This window comes from Ursus maritimus, unplaced genomic scaffold (assembly GCF_017311325.1).
Source record: "Ursus maritimus isolate PB19 unplaced genomic scaffold, ASM1731132v1 scaffold_35, whole genome shotgun sequence".
Classification (NCBI taxonomy): domain Eukaryota; kingdom Metazoa; phylum Chordata; class Mammalia; order Carnivora; family Ursidae; genus Ursus; species Ursus maritimus.
In genome coordinates, this window is record NW_024426119.1 from 10,578,460 (window position 1) to 10,596,949 (window position 18,490).

Here is an 18,490-nt window from a genome sequence, read left to right on the forward strand (position 1 = left end):
AAATGTCATGACTGAGTTTTGGCAAGTCTATCAGTCGTCAGAAAGCACAGCAATAATATGAAAGTGACTAAAAAGATAAAATGATAAATACAAATGTAGAAGCTTTTTCCACTTACTTCTTAAATACAAATGAGATGGAAAGTCATCAAGCTGATCAGGTATGGAAGATTTTGAGGACAGATTCAAAAGATTTTCTTTGCTCTTCAAAAAGAAATCTACTGTGTCCAGCTGATGATTTTCTATCCCAGCCTGAAACAGGAGAAGATCAGAAAAAAATTACAATAGGAAAAAACTGGGGACACAGATTTTTTACTTTTTTAACTTTAGAACTTAATGCACTGCGACTGCAAGAGACACAAGGCTATCTATCTTGCAGCAGTACCCTGGTTCTGGTGAGGATTCTGACCATGACTATGAAATCTGGGGCAAGTCTCCAACTTTTCTGAATATCAATTTCCGCTTCAGTAGAAACAGGAAGTTAGACTAGAAAACACTTCCAAATCTACCATCTGTAATTCTACTACTACTCAACGCTAGGCACTTGGGGAGCATCATTACAGGTAAGTTAGAGTCCATGTGAATTAAAATGTTAAAGCAGTATGATATAAAGTTCACTGAAAAAGCAGGCTAAAAACAGATTGCCATTTCTGACTAGGCATCTTGAGGAAGCTTTCCATATAGCTTAAAAATCACTTAAACACTTAAAAATCAGATTTACTCTCTTGCGCGCGCACACACACACACACACACACACACAATCTTTAAATGCTGGAAACAAACAAACAAAACTCCTCCCATGATAAAAATGAGGAAAACAAAGACAAATCCAGAAAAGTAACAGCTCTAAAACCAACTGCTATCTGAAGGATTCTGCATCTTTCTGATGGCCTAAAGCAGGGGTTGGAAAACTAAGGTCCATCAACCAAATTCAGCCCTTGCCTGTTTTCGTAAATAAAGTTTTAAGAGAACACAGCCACACCCATTCCCCCATGCATTTACATGTTGCCAATGGCTACAATGGCAAATCTGAGCAGTTGCAATAGAAACCTACCTGTAAACCCTAAATACTTACTATCTGGCTCTTCACAGAAAAAGTTTACCAATCCTACCTTAAAGCACTGTGCCTAAGAATTATATGGAGAGTTTGTTTAAATGTAAATTGCTAAACCCTGCCACCAGAGTTTCTGATTCAGTAAGTCTGGGGTAGGACTTAAAAATCTGTACTTCTAATAAATCTCCAGGTGATGGTGATGCTGTTAGTCTGGGGACCACACTTTGAAGTTCTGGGTGTTAACAGACCAGACAGGTTGAGGTGAGAGGTAATGGTGGAAGTGATACATGGAGGAGAAGAGGATAAACCTAGGGTCCATGCAAGGTGACACTGTCCAAAAACAGATAAACTAGAAAAACTACCCCCAAAGCAGACCATTTAAAAAAACAAACAAACAAAAAACTGCCTTTGCTCTGGTTGGTGGGAGGTCAGACTGAACTGTATATGATTAAATAAGAATATTATTGTTCTTACAAGATATATGCCAAAGTACTTAAAGAGTTACGAAGTAACTTTTAAATAGTTTGGCAAAAATAAAAAAGTACACAGTCAAGACATTTGTGGCAAAATGTTAACAGCTGGTGAATGGTGAAGGGTAACTGGATGTTCATTTTACTATTTTTTGTAATTTTTCTGTAAATTTGAAAATTCTCAAAATAAATATTTAAAAACAATGACCGGGGTGCCTGGGTAGCTCAGTTGGTTCAGCAGCTGTCTTCGGCTCAGGTCATGATCTCTGGGTTCTGGGATCAAGCCCCAAAGAGTCCAGAGTTTGGCTCCCTGCTGGGGGTGGGGGGGAGTCTGTTTCTCCCTCTGCCCCTCCCCCTGCTCATGCTCTCTCTCTCAAATAAAATCTTTAAAAAGAAATATGGTTAAAGGAATCCCCTCCAATCTCAAATGACTTCCGCCTCACCCCACCATTTGTTCTCTCTCAAATAAAAATCTTAAAAAAAAATGAAGAAATAGTAATTCTAGAAATAAAAAAATAAAAAATTGAAATTAGATACTCAAAGGATGTGTTTAATAATAGATTAGACATAACTGAAAAGAGACCTGGTGAGCTGGAAGAGAGATATGAAGAAATTATCTACAATATAACAAAGACTCATAGAGAATAAGGGAAATAAGGGAAGTATGTAAAATCTAATTACTTCTTTTTTTTTAAGATTTTATTTATCTGCCAGAGAGAGAGCACACAAGCAGGCGGAGCAGCAAGCAGAGGGAGAAGCAGGCTTCGCACCAAGCAAGGAGCCCTATGCGGGACTTGATCCCAGGGCCCGGGATCACGACTGTAGCTGAAGGCAGACACTTTAACCGACTGAACCACCCAGGCGTCCCAAGTCTAACTACTTCTGATTGAAGAACCACTGTGACTTCACACATGTGGGGGGGAAATACATATTCAATGTTCAAGCACATGGAACAGTTGCAAAAACTGAGTACTTAGTAGGCTAGAAATGAAATCTCAACAAATTTTAAAGAATTGGTATCAAACCAATATTTTTCCAAGTAAAGACCATGACTCATTAGTGAGACATAAAATCGCAAACTGGAGAACACTAAAAACAAAGAGATTGCAAAAGTAGCCTGAAGGGAAAAAACTAAATTTCCCTCAAAGAAATAACAGCTGATTTCTTAAAGACAGTAGAAAGTGATCATGAGTGTTCTGAAATAAACAACTACCTACCTACAATTCCATACCTCTCAAAATATCTTTCAAAAATGGCAGCAAAATAGATATTATTAGTTAGGTAAAAACAGAGTTCAGCACCAGTCAGTTCCTCAAAGAGATTCTAAATGATACACTCTAGGCAGAGGGAAGGCCTAAAATGTGAGAAGAAACGAAGAGCAAAGAAAATGTTTCATACCTGTGTAAAAAGAAATAACCTAAATACATAATAATGATGTCTACTGCGGTTAAAAAAATTAAACACAACAGTAACTTAAGTAGGGGAAAAGTAAATAAAGTTAAAGCATTCAATTGACTTGTATTATCCAGAAGAGTAAAGTTAGGAACTTTGGATTCAATAATTTAAATATGTATATTATGTTTCCCAGAATATCCTCCAAAAGAACATAAACTGAATATTTAATATCCAAACTACCAGAGGTCACAGGAGCTCCTGGAGAGCTGGTAATGTTTTATTTTTTGACCTGTCTGGTGGTTACAGGAGTTTTTGCTTTGTAATTATTTGTTAAACTGTATATATATTCTGTACACTTTTTTTATACATGTTTTATTTCACAAAAATAAAACTGATTAATGTGCTTTATTACAGTAACAGATGAAAAGAGAGGATTCATATGATTGTATCAATTGATTTAGAACAAGTTTTCAATATAATTTCAAAACCCATTCATGATTTTAAAAAATATTTCACAGCCAGGAAAAAAGGAGAACTTAATCTTATAAAGATTTTCTTTCTCTCTCTCTCTTTCTCTTTCTTCTTCCCTCTTCTCTTTTCCCTTTTCTTTCTTTTCCCTCTCTCTCTTTCTTCCTCCCTCCCTTTCCCTTCCCTTCCCCCTTTCTTTCTTTCTTTCTTTCTTTCTCTTTCTTTCTTTCTTTTTCTTTCTCTTTCTTTCTCTCTCTCTTTCTTTTAGTGAGAGAGAGGTGGGGGAGGGAGGGCAGAGGAAGGAGGAGAGAGAATCTTAAGCAGACTCCCTGCTGAGCATGCAGCCCAATGCAGGGCTTGAGATCATAACCCTGAGATCATGACCTGAGCCAAAATCAAGAGTCAGATGCTCAACCAAGTGAGTCACCCAGGTGCCGCATAAAGATTTTCTTAATATACATGAGTGCATGTGCACTGACACATACTTTAATAGGTAGATATTACAGGTATTCTTTTTTAAAATCAGGAATAAGATAAGGATGCCCACTGTTACTTCTGAGTAAGATTATGCTAAAGGTCCCAGCAGCAAAATAAGGAAAAGTAAAAAGAATAAGGATTTGAAGAGAAGAAACAAAATTATATTACTTTGATGTTATTGTACATTAAATATATAAAAACTTCAAGAAAATCTAACAAATTATTAGGATTAATAAAATTTAACAAATTTGCTGGATACAAAAATCAATGTATAAAAATTAAATAGTATTTCTTTATACTGGTAATAAACAAAATGTAACTTAAAATATACCATTTATAATAGCAATATGTAATATAGTTTTAAAATATATATAAACATATACTATATTTAAACATATAGTACTTAAATATAAATATATATCCAAACTAAAAATAAAACTAACAAAAGATGTTAAGCTCTTAATGGAAAAATTGTAAAACTTGTAATGTTTCATTGAAAGACATTAACGAAGATATGAAAAAATATGTTTTTGTTTATGGATAGGAATATTAAATATCCTAAGGATGTCAATTCTTCCCAACTTGATATATAGATTTAATTCTAATAAAAAAACTTAACAGTTTTTCATGAAACTTGACAAGCTGATCCAAACGGAGGGAAGAGAGTTAAGGGAGAGAGAATAATAAAGACATTCCTGAACAATAATAAAGGAGGGATTTATAATTAAGACAGAGTGGAACTGCCCCAGGACAGACAAAGACCAATGGAACAGAATAGAGCCCAGAAACAAATTCATGCGTATATAAAAACTTGACACACAGAGATTTCATATAGTGGTAAAATGAAGAACTTTAGGGAAAAAAATGGTTCTGAGACAAATGGTTATCAATACAGGGCAGGGGTTGAGGGGAGGGAATAAGTCCTTACTTTATACCATGCATAAATATAAGTTCCAAATGGAAAAGAACTTAATTGTCAAAGTCATATTTTTAACACTTGGGAAAAAATATAAGAACATCTCCATGACTTAAGGATAGGAGAAGTCACAAATTACATGCAGAAAGGAAAACACTGATTAATGAAACTACACTAAAATTCAGAACTACATTAAAATCAAAGACCCCACAAAGAAAGTAAAAGGATGAGCCACACATTAGAATATATTCACTTCACTTACAACCAAGAATTAGTATCTAGAATACACCCAACATACAAACTACAAACCAGCAAGAAAAAGACAAACACCCCAAGACAGAATAGGCAAAAGACATGAACAGTCACTTCACAAAAGAAATCCAAATGTCATATATACATCAACTTTAACCAGCAGGAAAATGCAAATTAAAACCCATCATAGTATCAGATTGGCAAATTTTTTAAAAATCTGGATATGCCAAATGCTGGAAAAGACATCAACAATGAAAACTAACATACACTGTTGGTGAGAGTATAAACTGCTAAGTCAACCCTGGAAAACTAGAGTATCATCTAGTGAAGTGAAAGATGCACATGTCCTACGACCCGGCAATCCTACCACCACCACCACAGAGAAACTCTTGCACACGTACTGCAGTAGATGTGTACTGTTTACAGCAACATGGTTCATAACAGCAAACAACTGGAAAAAACCTAAAGTTGGATAAAGATATATTTATACAATGGGATACCATATGGGAGTGAAACTGAATAAATTATAGCTATACAAATTAACACTGGATGAATCACAAAAAATCATGTTTAGTGTTAAAAAAAAAAAAAGGGGGCCCTAAGGAATATATACAGTGATTCCATTACATATGAAATTCAGCAACAGCCAAAACAAAATAGCATTATTTGAGGCTATATTTATACGGAGTAAGATAAAGAAAAGCAAGGGCATTGTTAAAATTTTCAGAATGCTAGTTAACTCTGACACTAAGCAAAATAAGAGAATAGGATGGAGAGGGGCACACAGTCAAGAATGTTAACGATAATCTAGCTCTTGCCTGGACGCCAGGTACAAGAGTCTTTATTATTGTTGTTGTTATCACTAAAATCATATATACTCACTCATTTGTATGTGGGGGGAGACCAAGGCCAAAACAATGCTCCACATACCATGCAATCCTTTTTTATACATTTCTAGGAATTTATCCATCCTCTTCCAAATTGCCCAATTTGTTGGCATAAAATTCTTAATATTCTCTTCTAATTGTTTATATTTCTGTGGTGTTGGTTGTGATCCCTCATATACCATCCAATCCTCATTAAACTCACACACATCTGAGCACTGTATAAGGACACACTGTAGGCTCTGTGGTCTGTAGTCACACTGCCTGGGTCAAATCCTGGCTAACTACCACCTGCTGTCCATGTATATCTGAATTAGATTTCCTAACCTGTGCTTCCTCATCAATAAAATAGGGTTAATAACAGCATCTACCTATAGGATTGATAAGAAGATGAATGAAATAAGACCTTATTATTAACATTAATATTTAAGAAAAACAACCATATGGAAATAGGCATGATTACTTCTGGATAATAGATTTATAGGTGACTAAATTTTCTTTTTTCCCCCAATTACTCAAATTTTCTTTAATGATATTATGTAGTGTAGAAAAGTAAGTTCTTCAACAAATGGTGCTGGAAAAAATGAGTATCTTTCTGCAAAAGAATGAAATTGGATCCCTAATACCACATAAAATACCACAGAAATTAATCAAAATGTACCATACACCTAAAATGTAAGAGCTAAAATGATAAAACTCATAAATCTCCATCACCTCAGTTTAGGCAATGGTTTCTTAGACATGACACCAAAAGCACTAGAGATTTAAAAAAAAAAAAAAGTAAGCTGACTTTATCAAAATTAAAAACCTTTTTCAAAGGATGCCACTGAGAAAGTGAAAAGACAACTGCAGAATGGGAGAAAATATTTGAAAGTCATCAGAGTCTAGTAACCAGAATACATAAGGAACTCTTAGAACTCAACGACAGAGACAAAAAATTTAAAAATGGACAAAGTTTTAAATAGACATTTCTCCAAAGACATATACAAATGGATAATAAGTACATGAAAACATGTTCAACATCATTAGTCATTCAGAAAATGCAAATCAAAACCACAATGAGGGGTCCCAGGCTGGCTCAGTCAGGACAGCATGCGACTCTCAATTTGGAGTCGTGGGTTCAAGCCCCACACTAGGCATTGGGCTTACTAAAACAAACCAACCACACACAAAAACAAAAACACACACACACAAAATACCCACAATGAGATATTGACTTCACTACTAAAAGGATGGTTGTAACAAAAAGGTCAACAATAACAAGTGTTGGTGAGGGTGTGGCGCTGTTGGAGCCCTCATACACTGCTGGTGGGTATGTAAAATAGTGAAACTGCTGGGAAAAACAATTTTGTGGTTCTTCAAGAAGTTAAGTGACCCAGTAATCCCACTGCTAGGTGTATACCCAAGAGAAATGAAAACATGAAACAAAACTTATACGCCATGGTTCACAGGATTATTTATAATAACCAAAAAGCGGAAACAACACAAATGTCCATCAACGGATGAATGGATAAACAAAATGTGGTATAGCCATATAATGGAATATCATTCAGCCATACAAAAAATGAAGTACTGATATATGCTACAACACTGAGGACACCTGAAAACATGCTAAGTGAAAGAATCTAGTCACAAAAGGCTACATATTTTATACTTCCATTTATATGTCCAGAATTGGCAAATCCAGAGCCAGAAAGTATATTAGTGTCTGGAACTTAGAGGCCACAAGAAATTTTAAGTGACTGCTAATGAGTACAGAGTTTCTTTTTAGAGAAATGAAAATGTTCTGGAATTAGATAGTGGTGATAGCTGTACGAGCCAGAATACACTAAAAACGAATGGATTGTATACTTATGTGGGTGAATTTTATAGTATGTGAATTATAATTTATTTTTTAAAAAAGATTTTATTTATTTGAGAGAGAGCAAGAGAGTGAAAGAGCGAGAGAGCGAGAAAGCACAAGCAGGGGGAGAGGGAGAAGCAGGCTCCCTGATGAGCAGAGAGCTTGATCCAAGGACTTGGATCAAGTCCTTGACCCCAGAGGGTCATGACCTGAACCGAAGGTAGAGGCTTAACCAACTGAGCCACCCAGGTGCCCCATATTAATTTTAATAAAGCTGTCATTAAAAATACAGATTTGCAAATAACATGGTTTACTTTCAGTTTTTTACCTTTCAGGGACTGTGTGGTATAGAGAAAAGTACCCTAACTTTGATTCTAGCTCCAGTTCTTATTAGTAATGCTATGAGCCACTCACTCAACCATTCTGAGCCTAAGGTTTTTCATCTGTAAAATGGAATAAAAAAACTATCCAACCCATCTCATGTGGTCATTTTAAGACAAAACTAGATATCTAAGAGTGTGCACTATAAAATGCTATACAAATTCAGGGTATGTTGCTTCTACAGCTGGAGAGAAGACTAGAGACCACAGGTAGAAATAAAAGATCACTCTTGTTCATGCTTTCCATAGCTTGCTTCCACTTCATTTAGTCTTATCAGCTTACTGTTGCTTCCATTCCTTGCACCTTTTTTTTTCTTAGTGGTTATTATAATTTTATATCTTTGAAGGCCAAAAAGGGTCAACTGCTAAGCAGAATTTGGGTAATGAAATAACAAGAACTAAGCAAATGGTTGGGTAAAGACTATAGTTCTTTTTACTGCTAGGTTAAATGAATTCTCCCAAATCTTCAGTCAAATAAGAGTATATACAGAAAATAGTCAAGCAAAGTCATACGGACATTTAATTTTGTTACCTCCAGTGCATGTATGGGGATTGAGCACCTCCCCCAACCATTGAGATGGCAAAGAGAGTCCACAGTGCTGGCACTTCCATGGATCATTAGTCTATTTAAAAACTCCTCCTGAGTCAATCCAAACAAAATCAGAGAGAGTCCATTTTCTACAGGGAAAAATAAAAGTTGCATTAAATAAATTATGAGGACTTAGGTTTTAGAACTATAACATGAATTAATTTCGAATAACTCAATACTTCAGTGCTGTAATTACAAATATATTTATTGGACATCAGGTACTACTATGACCATAGTTAATTTGATTTTTTAAATGTTTTTAAAGACGACTTTTATTTTTTAAACATGGACCACAGGGTACATTCTAGTTAGAATAATGCATCATCCTATGAAATAGTACTAAATCTCACTTCTCTACTTTCTATTATCCTGCACAATCAATGCCTGGAATTTAAAATTATTTACGGACATGTTACATTTCTGATTTACTAAGTTAAAGCAAAGAGCATGCTCTTGACACAAAGAAATACATTATTACCAAAATTTGGGTATTAAAGAGACACATAGTATGATCACATCATTCAGTAGCTTTGTAGGAGGTTATAGCATAAATGCTGAATAAATATATATCCAAAATACCAAACTCAAATGTCTACAGGGCCAAATAGGTGGTGAGACAAGTGCAAGAAAAACCTAACAAGAAAATGGCCCATCTAAGAGAACTGAAATTCAGCTCCAACCCGTAAATTACTATGCAGGAATGCAGGCCTAGTGTTGCCAGATCTTACAATTTTTTCAGTAACAGCAGGAAATCCTCTTATTTTGCATATTTATACTAAAGTCTTTTTTTTTTTTTTAAAGATTTTATTTATTTATTTAACAGAGATAGAGACAGCCAGAGAGAGAGGGAACACAAGCAGGGGGAGTGGGAGAGGAAGAAGCAGGCTCATAGCAGAGGAGCCTGATGTGGGGCTCGATCCCATAACGCCGGGATCACGCCCTGAGCTGAAGGCAGATGCTTAATGACTGCGCCACCCAGGCACCCCCTTTTTTTTTTTTTAAGATTTTATTTATTCGACAGAAATAGACAGCCAGCGAGAGAGGGAACACAAGCATGGGGAGCGGGAGAGGAAGAAGCAGGCTCATAGCAGAAGAGCCTGATGTGGGGCTCGATCCCATAATGCCAGGATCACGCCCTGAGCCGAAGGCAGATGCTTAACCACTGTGCCACCCAGGCGCCCCTATACTAAAGTCTTTTTTAAGGAGTTTAGATAGTGCAAGCCGAACAAAATAGATTTGGTTCATAGATGGTCCACAAGCAGCCAGTCTGCAACTTTTGCTTCCACAGACGAGTCAAGTGAAGACTCCCTGGATTAAAACCAACCTTTATTACTCCTAAGACTTTCTCTAACTTAGTATCTGAGCTGAGCATTTAGCTGAGCAAAATTAACCTTAGTTAGAAATCAAATATATCAGACAAAAGTATCAAGAGTAACACCAAATTTCCCCCATGAAAGACTACCACTTAGAGGAGAGAGTAGGCACTAACATCACCAGAGCAGAAATAACATAGGTTTAAAAAGCACACCTCTGAGCGATGGATTTCAACCTGATATAAGACATTCTCACCTGTCAAAACAAGGCACAGCTGCTGGTCTCCACTAGTTTCTATAGGAATACACTTTTTGCCAAGGGAGAAACACTGCATACCCTGGGTCTCCAAATCCCAGAGGCCAATGGTGCAGCCCGTCCTTTCCACTGCCCAAGTAAACAGTGCACTGAATCCTGTCACAGACATACATGTAAGCTCAACAGGTTCCTCTTGTTCACTAATGTTCATTATTTTCCACGATCTCCCTGGTTCACTCGTGTTGGCATGATCCTTCTGTGGAAACTTAGAGTGGCTGTGCATTACGTCCTGTGGAATAAAGGCCCAGCCTGGCATACTGGTACTGTGGTTACCAGATTCAGGGGATTCCAAATGTGAAATATTCTGGAACCATGGAGCACAATAGGAAACCTCCAGTTTGGAGCTCTTTATTGTTTCATTCAATGATACTAGCTGGGCTTTCCAAGACCTGGAAGATAGGGTAGAACTCACAACTGTTACAGTGAAAGGCACTAAATAAAACACTAAGTCAAGAAGAACATGCATTAAAAAAAAAAGTGTCTACTTCTGTAAAGCCCTTTAGTAAAAAGGACAAAAAATGGAAATAATAAAGTAAATCCAAAAAGGGAGTTTCTGTACCTATCAACTTGAAAGGAAAACTTGGTCAGTTTCATGTTGTAGTCAGAATTAACAGGATCATCTTCATCTATGCCCTTAGGGCCTTCAATAGGAATGTCTTCTTGAGTTCTTTCACACAGTAGGTGTCCTGGGTGTTGCCTACATTTTAAAATGATAGCCATGGTCAACAATGATGATCAAATCCAAATCTGTGTTACTACTGCTCCTGTTAAAACTGGAGGGGCGGGGGTGTCACACAGACGGAACAGTACAGAAAGTAAGTTTCTGTGAACAGGATTCCTTAACTCCATTGCTTATAGCAGAATGATAAAGTCAGCCTTAAGAATCTGACCCATTTATAACTATGTGTGGCAATGAACTGTTGGTAGTGTTCATTTCATAATACATACATATACTGAATCATTATGTTATACAGCTGAAACTAATATAATGTTGTATGTCAATTATATCTCAAGAAAAAAAATTTGACACGGGCAGTTAGCTTTATGAAGAGATAAGAGCACTTACTGTCTACTATATCGCAGGTGTGGTGATAAAAACTTTATATAAACTAAACCTTTCAACACTATGAGGTAAATACACCCTCATTTTATAGATATGGAAACGAAGCCTCAAAGTGGGGCTGGATTTGAACCCAGTCAATGTGACCATAAAGCCCAGGTTTTTAACTGCTCATAATACTGTCACCACAAAGTAAGATGTAGGCTGATACCAGGGGAATGCGTAAGAACTAGAAAGACAAAATACAAGTGCAGGTGTACATGTGAGAGTATATGTAGAAAGAGGGCTGTCACATTTGAGAAACACGAAGAAGGCAAAGGTGGCTAAAGCATAGGGAATGAGAAGCAAGGTGGTGTGAGATGAGGCAGGAGAGCCTGGCAGGAGACAGACGGTATAGGGCTTTATGGCTACTAAGGATTTTTAGTTTCATCTTGGTGGGGGGAAGCTAAATAAGGGTTTTAAGCAGAAAAGCAATATGATCGTATACAGAAGAGTAGCTGGGGAAGAAAGAGAGGCATTTAAACACCCTGAGCACTTAAATTACTATTAACCGTTTCAACAATTTGAAGGTAGTATGTTAACATACATGCATCAAGGAGATGATGAAAAGAAGTTAAAGACAGGGTAACAGTGAGAAAAGATGAGGCATGGAGACGGTCGTTCCCCATCCCCCCTGCCCAGAGGTAGATACCCTGCCCCCAGATGTTAATATCTGGCTAGTTCTCTGATAAGCTATCCATTTTTACAGCATCACTGTGGCTATTGTACAGAGCATGAAGTTGAGGGGGTAAGAGCAGACATCTGGAGACCAATTAGGAGCTGTTACCTTACCTTAGTTCAGGAAGCGATGACTGTGGCATGGATGAGAGTGATAACAGAGGACTTAAGTGGACAGATTCAAGAAACATTTAGGATGTAGAATGACTAGGACCTGGTGATCAACTAGATATGGGTCTAATACTTAAAAGAGGTTTGAGATATAAAAAAGGGAGGAAATGGAAAAGAGTCCTTAAGAAAGAGGGAAGAAATAGGATCCAGAGCACAGAGGGATGGGCCTTCATAGAAGGAGGGGAATCCATTGTAATAGAGGGGAAGATGAGGAGTTGGGTACAGGAAAGTGGGGTTGTAACTTAATGTGAGAAACTGAGGGAGCTCTCATTAGATTCTACTTCCTTTATAAAGTAGGAGGCAAAGTCACCCAAGACTTGGGGGTAAAGAATGAGTAGAGACCTGAGGAAAAGAGAGGTTTAAAAACATTGTCGTAGGGGCGCCTGGGTGGCTCAATCATTAAGCGTCTACCTTTGGCCCAGGTCATGATCCCAGCACCCTGGGATCGAGCCCCGCATTGGGCTCCCTGCTCCACAGGGAGCCTGCTTCTTCCTCTCCCATTCCCCCAGCTTGTGTTCCCTCTCTTGCTGGCTGTCTCTCTGTCAAATAAATAAATAAAATCTTTAAAAACAAAAGCAAAACATTGTTGTAAAGAATGGGCTCATGAAAATCATTATAAAATTTCCAGGTAATACTCAGAGACCAGTTAAAGGTAGCAAAAGTGAACTTACAGTGCTATCAATTTTCCTTTGTGGTTTTCTCACTAGTGCCTGGTTGCTTGGGTGCAGGGACAGAGAAGGCAGAGTGTGTGGGGGGGGTGATTTTGTCAGGCCAAGTGCTACCACAGGGCAGAAGCAAGAGTTTAGGGGGCATGCAAAAAAAGAGACTGAAATGAGAGTCAAAATTCATGCTAGAAAGGGAGGGATGTCAAGACAAGAGGGGCCAAGAGAGTGGAAGGTCAACTGACCGGAAATTCTAATGATGTCAGACAACAAGAAGAGTGGGGGTACTTGAGTAAGTGATGTGGAAAGTTTGGGAAGTTGTGGTTGGGAAGTGAGATGTGTAGATTAGTGATCTGGGGGAGGAACAGTTTCAAACAATGACAAAGCCAGGGTAAGAGCATGGGAGGGGACAGCTAAAGTAAAATGGAAGAAAAAGTCACTGACAATGAACTGAAAGAACCATGAGTTTAGCTTCTCAAGGAGCTTACAAACTCTATAGGAAACATGAAAAAATGAGGGAAATAATACAAGACTATACAACTAAGTGCCAAACTGTAATTCAAAGCAAAAGTGCTACAGAAGTTCAAAGAAGAAAAAATGATAAAAGGAGTATAAAATTACAAGTGGAAGGGGTTTTAGTAAGAAAAGGCCTCGTGAGAGAGGTAGATCTTAAAGGATAAAATGAAAAGGAGAGACTAACATTCTGTATTGGGGAAAAAAGCTAAAACCAGGAGTGACGAAAGAGAAACACATTTTTAACTTCAGAGCACACTTAGAAAATAAAATATGCAGGGGGGCGCCTGGGTGGCACAGCGGTTAAGCGTCTGCCTTCGGCTCAGGGCGTGATCCCGGCGTTCCGGGATCAAGTCCCACATCAGGCTCTTCCCCATGAGCCTGCTTCTTCCTCTCCCACTCCCCCTGCTTGTGTTCCCTCTCTCGCTGGCTGTCTCTATCTCTGTCGAATAAATAAATAAAATCTTTAAAAAAAAAAAAAAAAGAAAAAAAAAAGAAAATAAAATATGCAGTCAACTCCAGAGAAATCATACTAATTAAAGAGCATTCATGTAAATAATAAATAGAGATTACTCATTTAGTTGGGCAGGACAGATCCCCAAATTTAGTGGAAATAAAACACTAGCTTTGACTGATGTTAAAGTAGCTGAGCTCAACGCAATTTGTTCAAAGGAATGTGCCTGATGCCCTCTTCAGAGCTCTCCTCAAGTGCTACCAAAACATCCACAGGAATGGAACCCTACACTCGAGGATCAGGGTGGCTGAGTAGGCTTTCCTCCCACCTCACCTATCAAATTATTTTCTAAGGTACATGATTAGGAGATAAGTCTATATACACAGAGTATGTTTTAGTCAGGAAAAATGGCCTACTGATAAACAAGCACATGATGTGAGAATGTGTTAATCATCCCTGCTTAAAGATTAAAAAAAAAAAAAGGAAAGCATTAAAAGGCCATTTAAAAAAAAATCACAGTTCTGGTAGTTATGTGAAGATGAATGTATCCTTTCTTGTGATCCAAACAATAAGCAATAAAAGCCATCAAACTGCATTCCCAATTACTCAAGGGTTTGTTTATCTCATTCTGATCCTAAGTTAGGATCAGAAATCCTAATGGTTCTGCATGACCCTAAATACTGGAAGTCATAAATGTGGACTAGCCTACTTTTAGATAAGTCGTAAGGTACAGGCTGGGGTGTGTACTTACACCTCTCGTATCATACCTCTCTCAAACATTATAAAATCAGAGGTAACTGGGATATCTAAATCAAAAAGAAACACAAAGAAGCACTCAATTTTTACTAATGTATTTAGATAGCCACAAATGTGGGTCCTTCAAGGGAAACACCTGAGGAAATCCTGGCTGGAGAAAGCTAGTTTAATATATCGTATCAAAGTCCTTCAAGAGAAAGGCTGCCAGGACCCTGAGCCACATAAGCAGCAATTCTAACACAGGGTAAATCCCTTTTTCTCCTACTCTAATGTAGGGCAAAAAGTGGGTAAATAATGTATTTTTTTTTTTTAAGATTTTATTTATTTAACAGAGAGAGACAGCCAGCGAGAGAGGGAACACAAGCAGGGGGAGTGGGAGAGAAAGAAGCAGGCTCCCAGCGGAAGAGCCCGACGTGGGGCTCGATCCCAGAACTCCGGGATCACGCCCTGAGCCGAAGGCAGATGCTTAATGACTGAGCCACCCAGGCGCCCCAAAAAGTGGGTAAATAATGTATTAATAGCCAACCGTGCTATTATGTTTTATGTACTTGATTTTTTTTTTAAAAGATTTTATTTATTTACTTGACAGAGAGAGAGAGACAGCCAGCGAGAGAGGGAACACAAGCAGGGGGAGTGGGAGAGGAAGAAGCAGGCTCCCAGCGGAGGAGCCTGATGTGGGGCTCGATCCCAGAACGCCGGGATCACGCCCAGAGCTGAAGGCAGACGCTTAACGACTGTGCTACCTAGGCGCCCCATATGTACTTGATTATTTTTAAAACTATGCTTGATAATGTTTTTCCTTACATGATATAAGCCATATATAATAACATACACAAATCAAAATCATAGCTTTGATATACATTAAGAAATAAAAAGGTAGCCAAGGTCATTTGCACAATTTTACAGTAACAACCCCACTAGGTAGTAGCTAGAACACAACCTAGCTGAATAGAGAAATAAAACTGCTTTAAAAAAAAGCTAACAAGTACATTTTCTACCTCTTACGGCTTTATTTACCTCAAATTAGAGAGTGCAGTAATTTACATACCTGAAATACAAGTTTAAGTTAAGAGCAATTGCAGAGCTGGAGGAGCCGACAATCACTACAACATCTAGGTCCTGAGACACTTTCAGTGAAGTAAAGGAAGAAATCTTGGCTGGCTCCTGCTGCCGCTCACCATACATGTCTTCTTGGTGAAGTGCTAAATCCACGTGAGCTACATGTGTACCATCCACAACGTCAAAAATGTCTTTGAGTTAGAGTTAAAGAAAATGTCAGTCTTAAGTAAGCCTCACCACTTCAAGCACAGGGTGGGATGGAGCTTATAAACCTTCATGGCTGCAACCTTGCAGGGATAGTAACAAAAGGAACAGCGGACACCGAGAAAGCCCTCATCACAGTAATCGGAGGACTACGAAGTTGGTGGCCCAATAAACCTGAGGGTTCATTCAGCAATACTTGTTGAAAATCCATTCATTCTGTGCCAGGCCTTGAATGATACCTTGCTAATATTTTCCACTAGTGTTCGACAATGGTGCTGTCCAAGAGAAATACAATGTGAGCTATATTTGTCACTGTAAATTTTCTAGTAGTCTTATTAAAAAAAAAAAAACCAGTGAACCTAATTTTAGTAATACATTTTATTTAACCCAAATACCCAAGATATTACCATCTCAACATGTAACTGATATAAATAAAATTGAGATATTTTACAACCTTTTTTTCATATAAATGTTCAAAATCTGGTATTTTACACTTGTAGCAAATCTCAGTTTAGACACTCAATTTTCATTGGAAATACCTGATCTGTATTTAAACTTCATAAAATTCACATTTGGGGACTTAAATATACTTAGAAGTTCTCCAATAATTGATGCAACTATCAGCTTTTAAATTTAAAGTAATTAAGTAAAACTAAGAATTCTGTTCCTCAATCACAGCAGCCAATTTCAAGTGCTCAACAGCCATAGAAGCCTAGTGCCTACCATGCTGGACAGCACCATTCTATAACCTGGCAACAAAAATGAAGTTAATGCAACATTTTATGACATTTTTACAAAAGAAATTTTAATAAAGGCTATTTTATACTAAAGTAGAAAAACCATCCCTTTAATTCAGAAATACAAGTTCCAAAATCATGTAAGGGGTCATTTTCCAAGTCTTCAGAACAATTTTGCTAATGATCTATGGATCTGCTAGAGACAAAAAAAAAAAAAAAAACTATAATATTTCCAAAACCAAATTAAAAGTGGTTAAGCAAACCCTATGATTCACTAATATGATGGAATCATTAGAGATAAATGGATTATATTTATACGTGACAATGAACATATCACATCATAAGCAGTCGTCAAAATCCTTTCTGGAACAAGCACATAATAGATATTTAACAAGCATGTTTTAATAAATGGGTAATATAAAGCATATATAATTTAGAAAAAACACAAATAAGTTGGATGATTATATGACCATGAAAAAATATGTACATACACTAGAAAATATTTCAATAGAATATAAAGCAATATAGGTGAGTATTTTAAGTTCATGAAGATCTTTTTCCCTGGAAAGTTTTACTGAAAAACTAACCATTCTACCTATATACCAGTCCCTAAAACTAAAAGCCTAAAAAAGGCTCATCCTTCTAGGTATTCCCTCCCCTACATATCCCCATCTTTATTGTCAAGGATACAGATCCAGCCTAAACTATTCAAAGCAAAAAGAATTCCTCGGCAGAGCTGCGTGTCAATAATCCTGTCCACTGCCTGTGCAGGCAAGGGTAATGTGAAACAGTTGAGAACTTCTATCTCAGCACCTCTTTCAGGAAATACAATGTGTAGGACAATACATTTGTTGATGAACAACAGTGACTTGTTATTGCGAAATGACAGAAGTTTCAAAGATAATAAGGAAACACCTAGGAAGCAAAAGGAGATTATTTCAAACTCACTGGTCACAATTTCACAGTTGGTAATTTTGATTTTGTAAACATAGCATGAACAGGTGAAACAAAGAAGAAACAGCACTTTGTCCGACTCTAGGCAGTTAATGCTCATACCCACCTAAGCAAGTGATGACTGGTAGGTAAGTAAGAGGATGAATAAAGATAGCCTACAATGTCTCTGTTCATTCTGTTTATGGTCAGAGTCTGATCACAACAGAAGATTTAAAAAAAAAAAAGGGGGCGCCTGGGTGGCACAGCGGTTAAGCGTCTGCTTTCGGCTCAGGGCGTGATCCCGGCGTTATGGGATCGAGCCCCACATCAGGCTCCTCTGCTATGAGCCTGCTTCTTCCTCTCCCACTCCCCCTGCTTGTGCTCCCTGTCTCGCTGGCTGTCTCTATGTCTGTCGAATAAATAAATAAAATCTTAAAAAAAAAAAAAAAACCTACTTCTCTCGGGAACTCCACAAGATCAGATTTTTTTTTTTTTTTAAGAAAAAGAAGGGAGGCAGCCGGCGGGCTCCGTCGGAAGAGGACGTGACTCTTGATCTTGGGGTTGTGAGTTCCAGCCCCACATTTGGTGTAGAGAGTACTTAAAAATAAAAAAATCTGAAAAAGGAAAAAAAAAAAACCCAAAAAACGAAGGATCCTTAAAATCAAGGGTGTTGGGTATGCTACTGCCTTAAATATAGAAGCCTGAGTACTTTTATTTCTGTTCCCTGCAGTCCTCAGGATGGGTAACCAGTCTACATCAGCACTATCCAACAGAAATACTGTCAGGCACAAATGCAAACCACAATGTAATTTTAAATTTTCTAGTAGCTGCACTGAAAAAAGAAACCGGTGAAACAAATTTTTTACATAT

The 18,490-nt window shown here is 37.5% G+C and overlaps 1 protein-coding gene across 1 annotated transcript in view; it reads right to left on the reverse strand.

Annotated features, from left to right (window-relative positions):
- The window catches only part of SPG11 (SPG11 vesicle trafficking associated, spatacsin), a 79,508-nt gene that overhangs the window by 57,330 nt on the left and 3,688 nt on the right, over positions 1-18,490 (reverse strand). Inside the window, exons 3-8 of the mRNA XM_008702139.2 lie at positions 17,378-17,602; positions 15,736-15,937; positions 10,914-11,051; positions 10,295-10,743; positions 8,669-8,814; positions 117-249 (exon numbers count right to left, since the gene is read on the reverse strand). Of these exons, the coding sequence (XP_008700361.2) occupies positions 117-249; positions 8,669-8,814; positions 10,295-10,743; positions 10,914-11,051; positions 15,736-15,937; positions 17,378-17,602 (1,293 nt within the window). The remainder of the gene's footprint in view (positions 1-116; positions 250-8,668; positions 8,815-10,294; positions 10,744-10,913; positions 11,052-15,735; positions 15,938-17,377; positions 17,603-18,490) is intronic.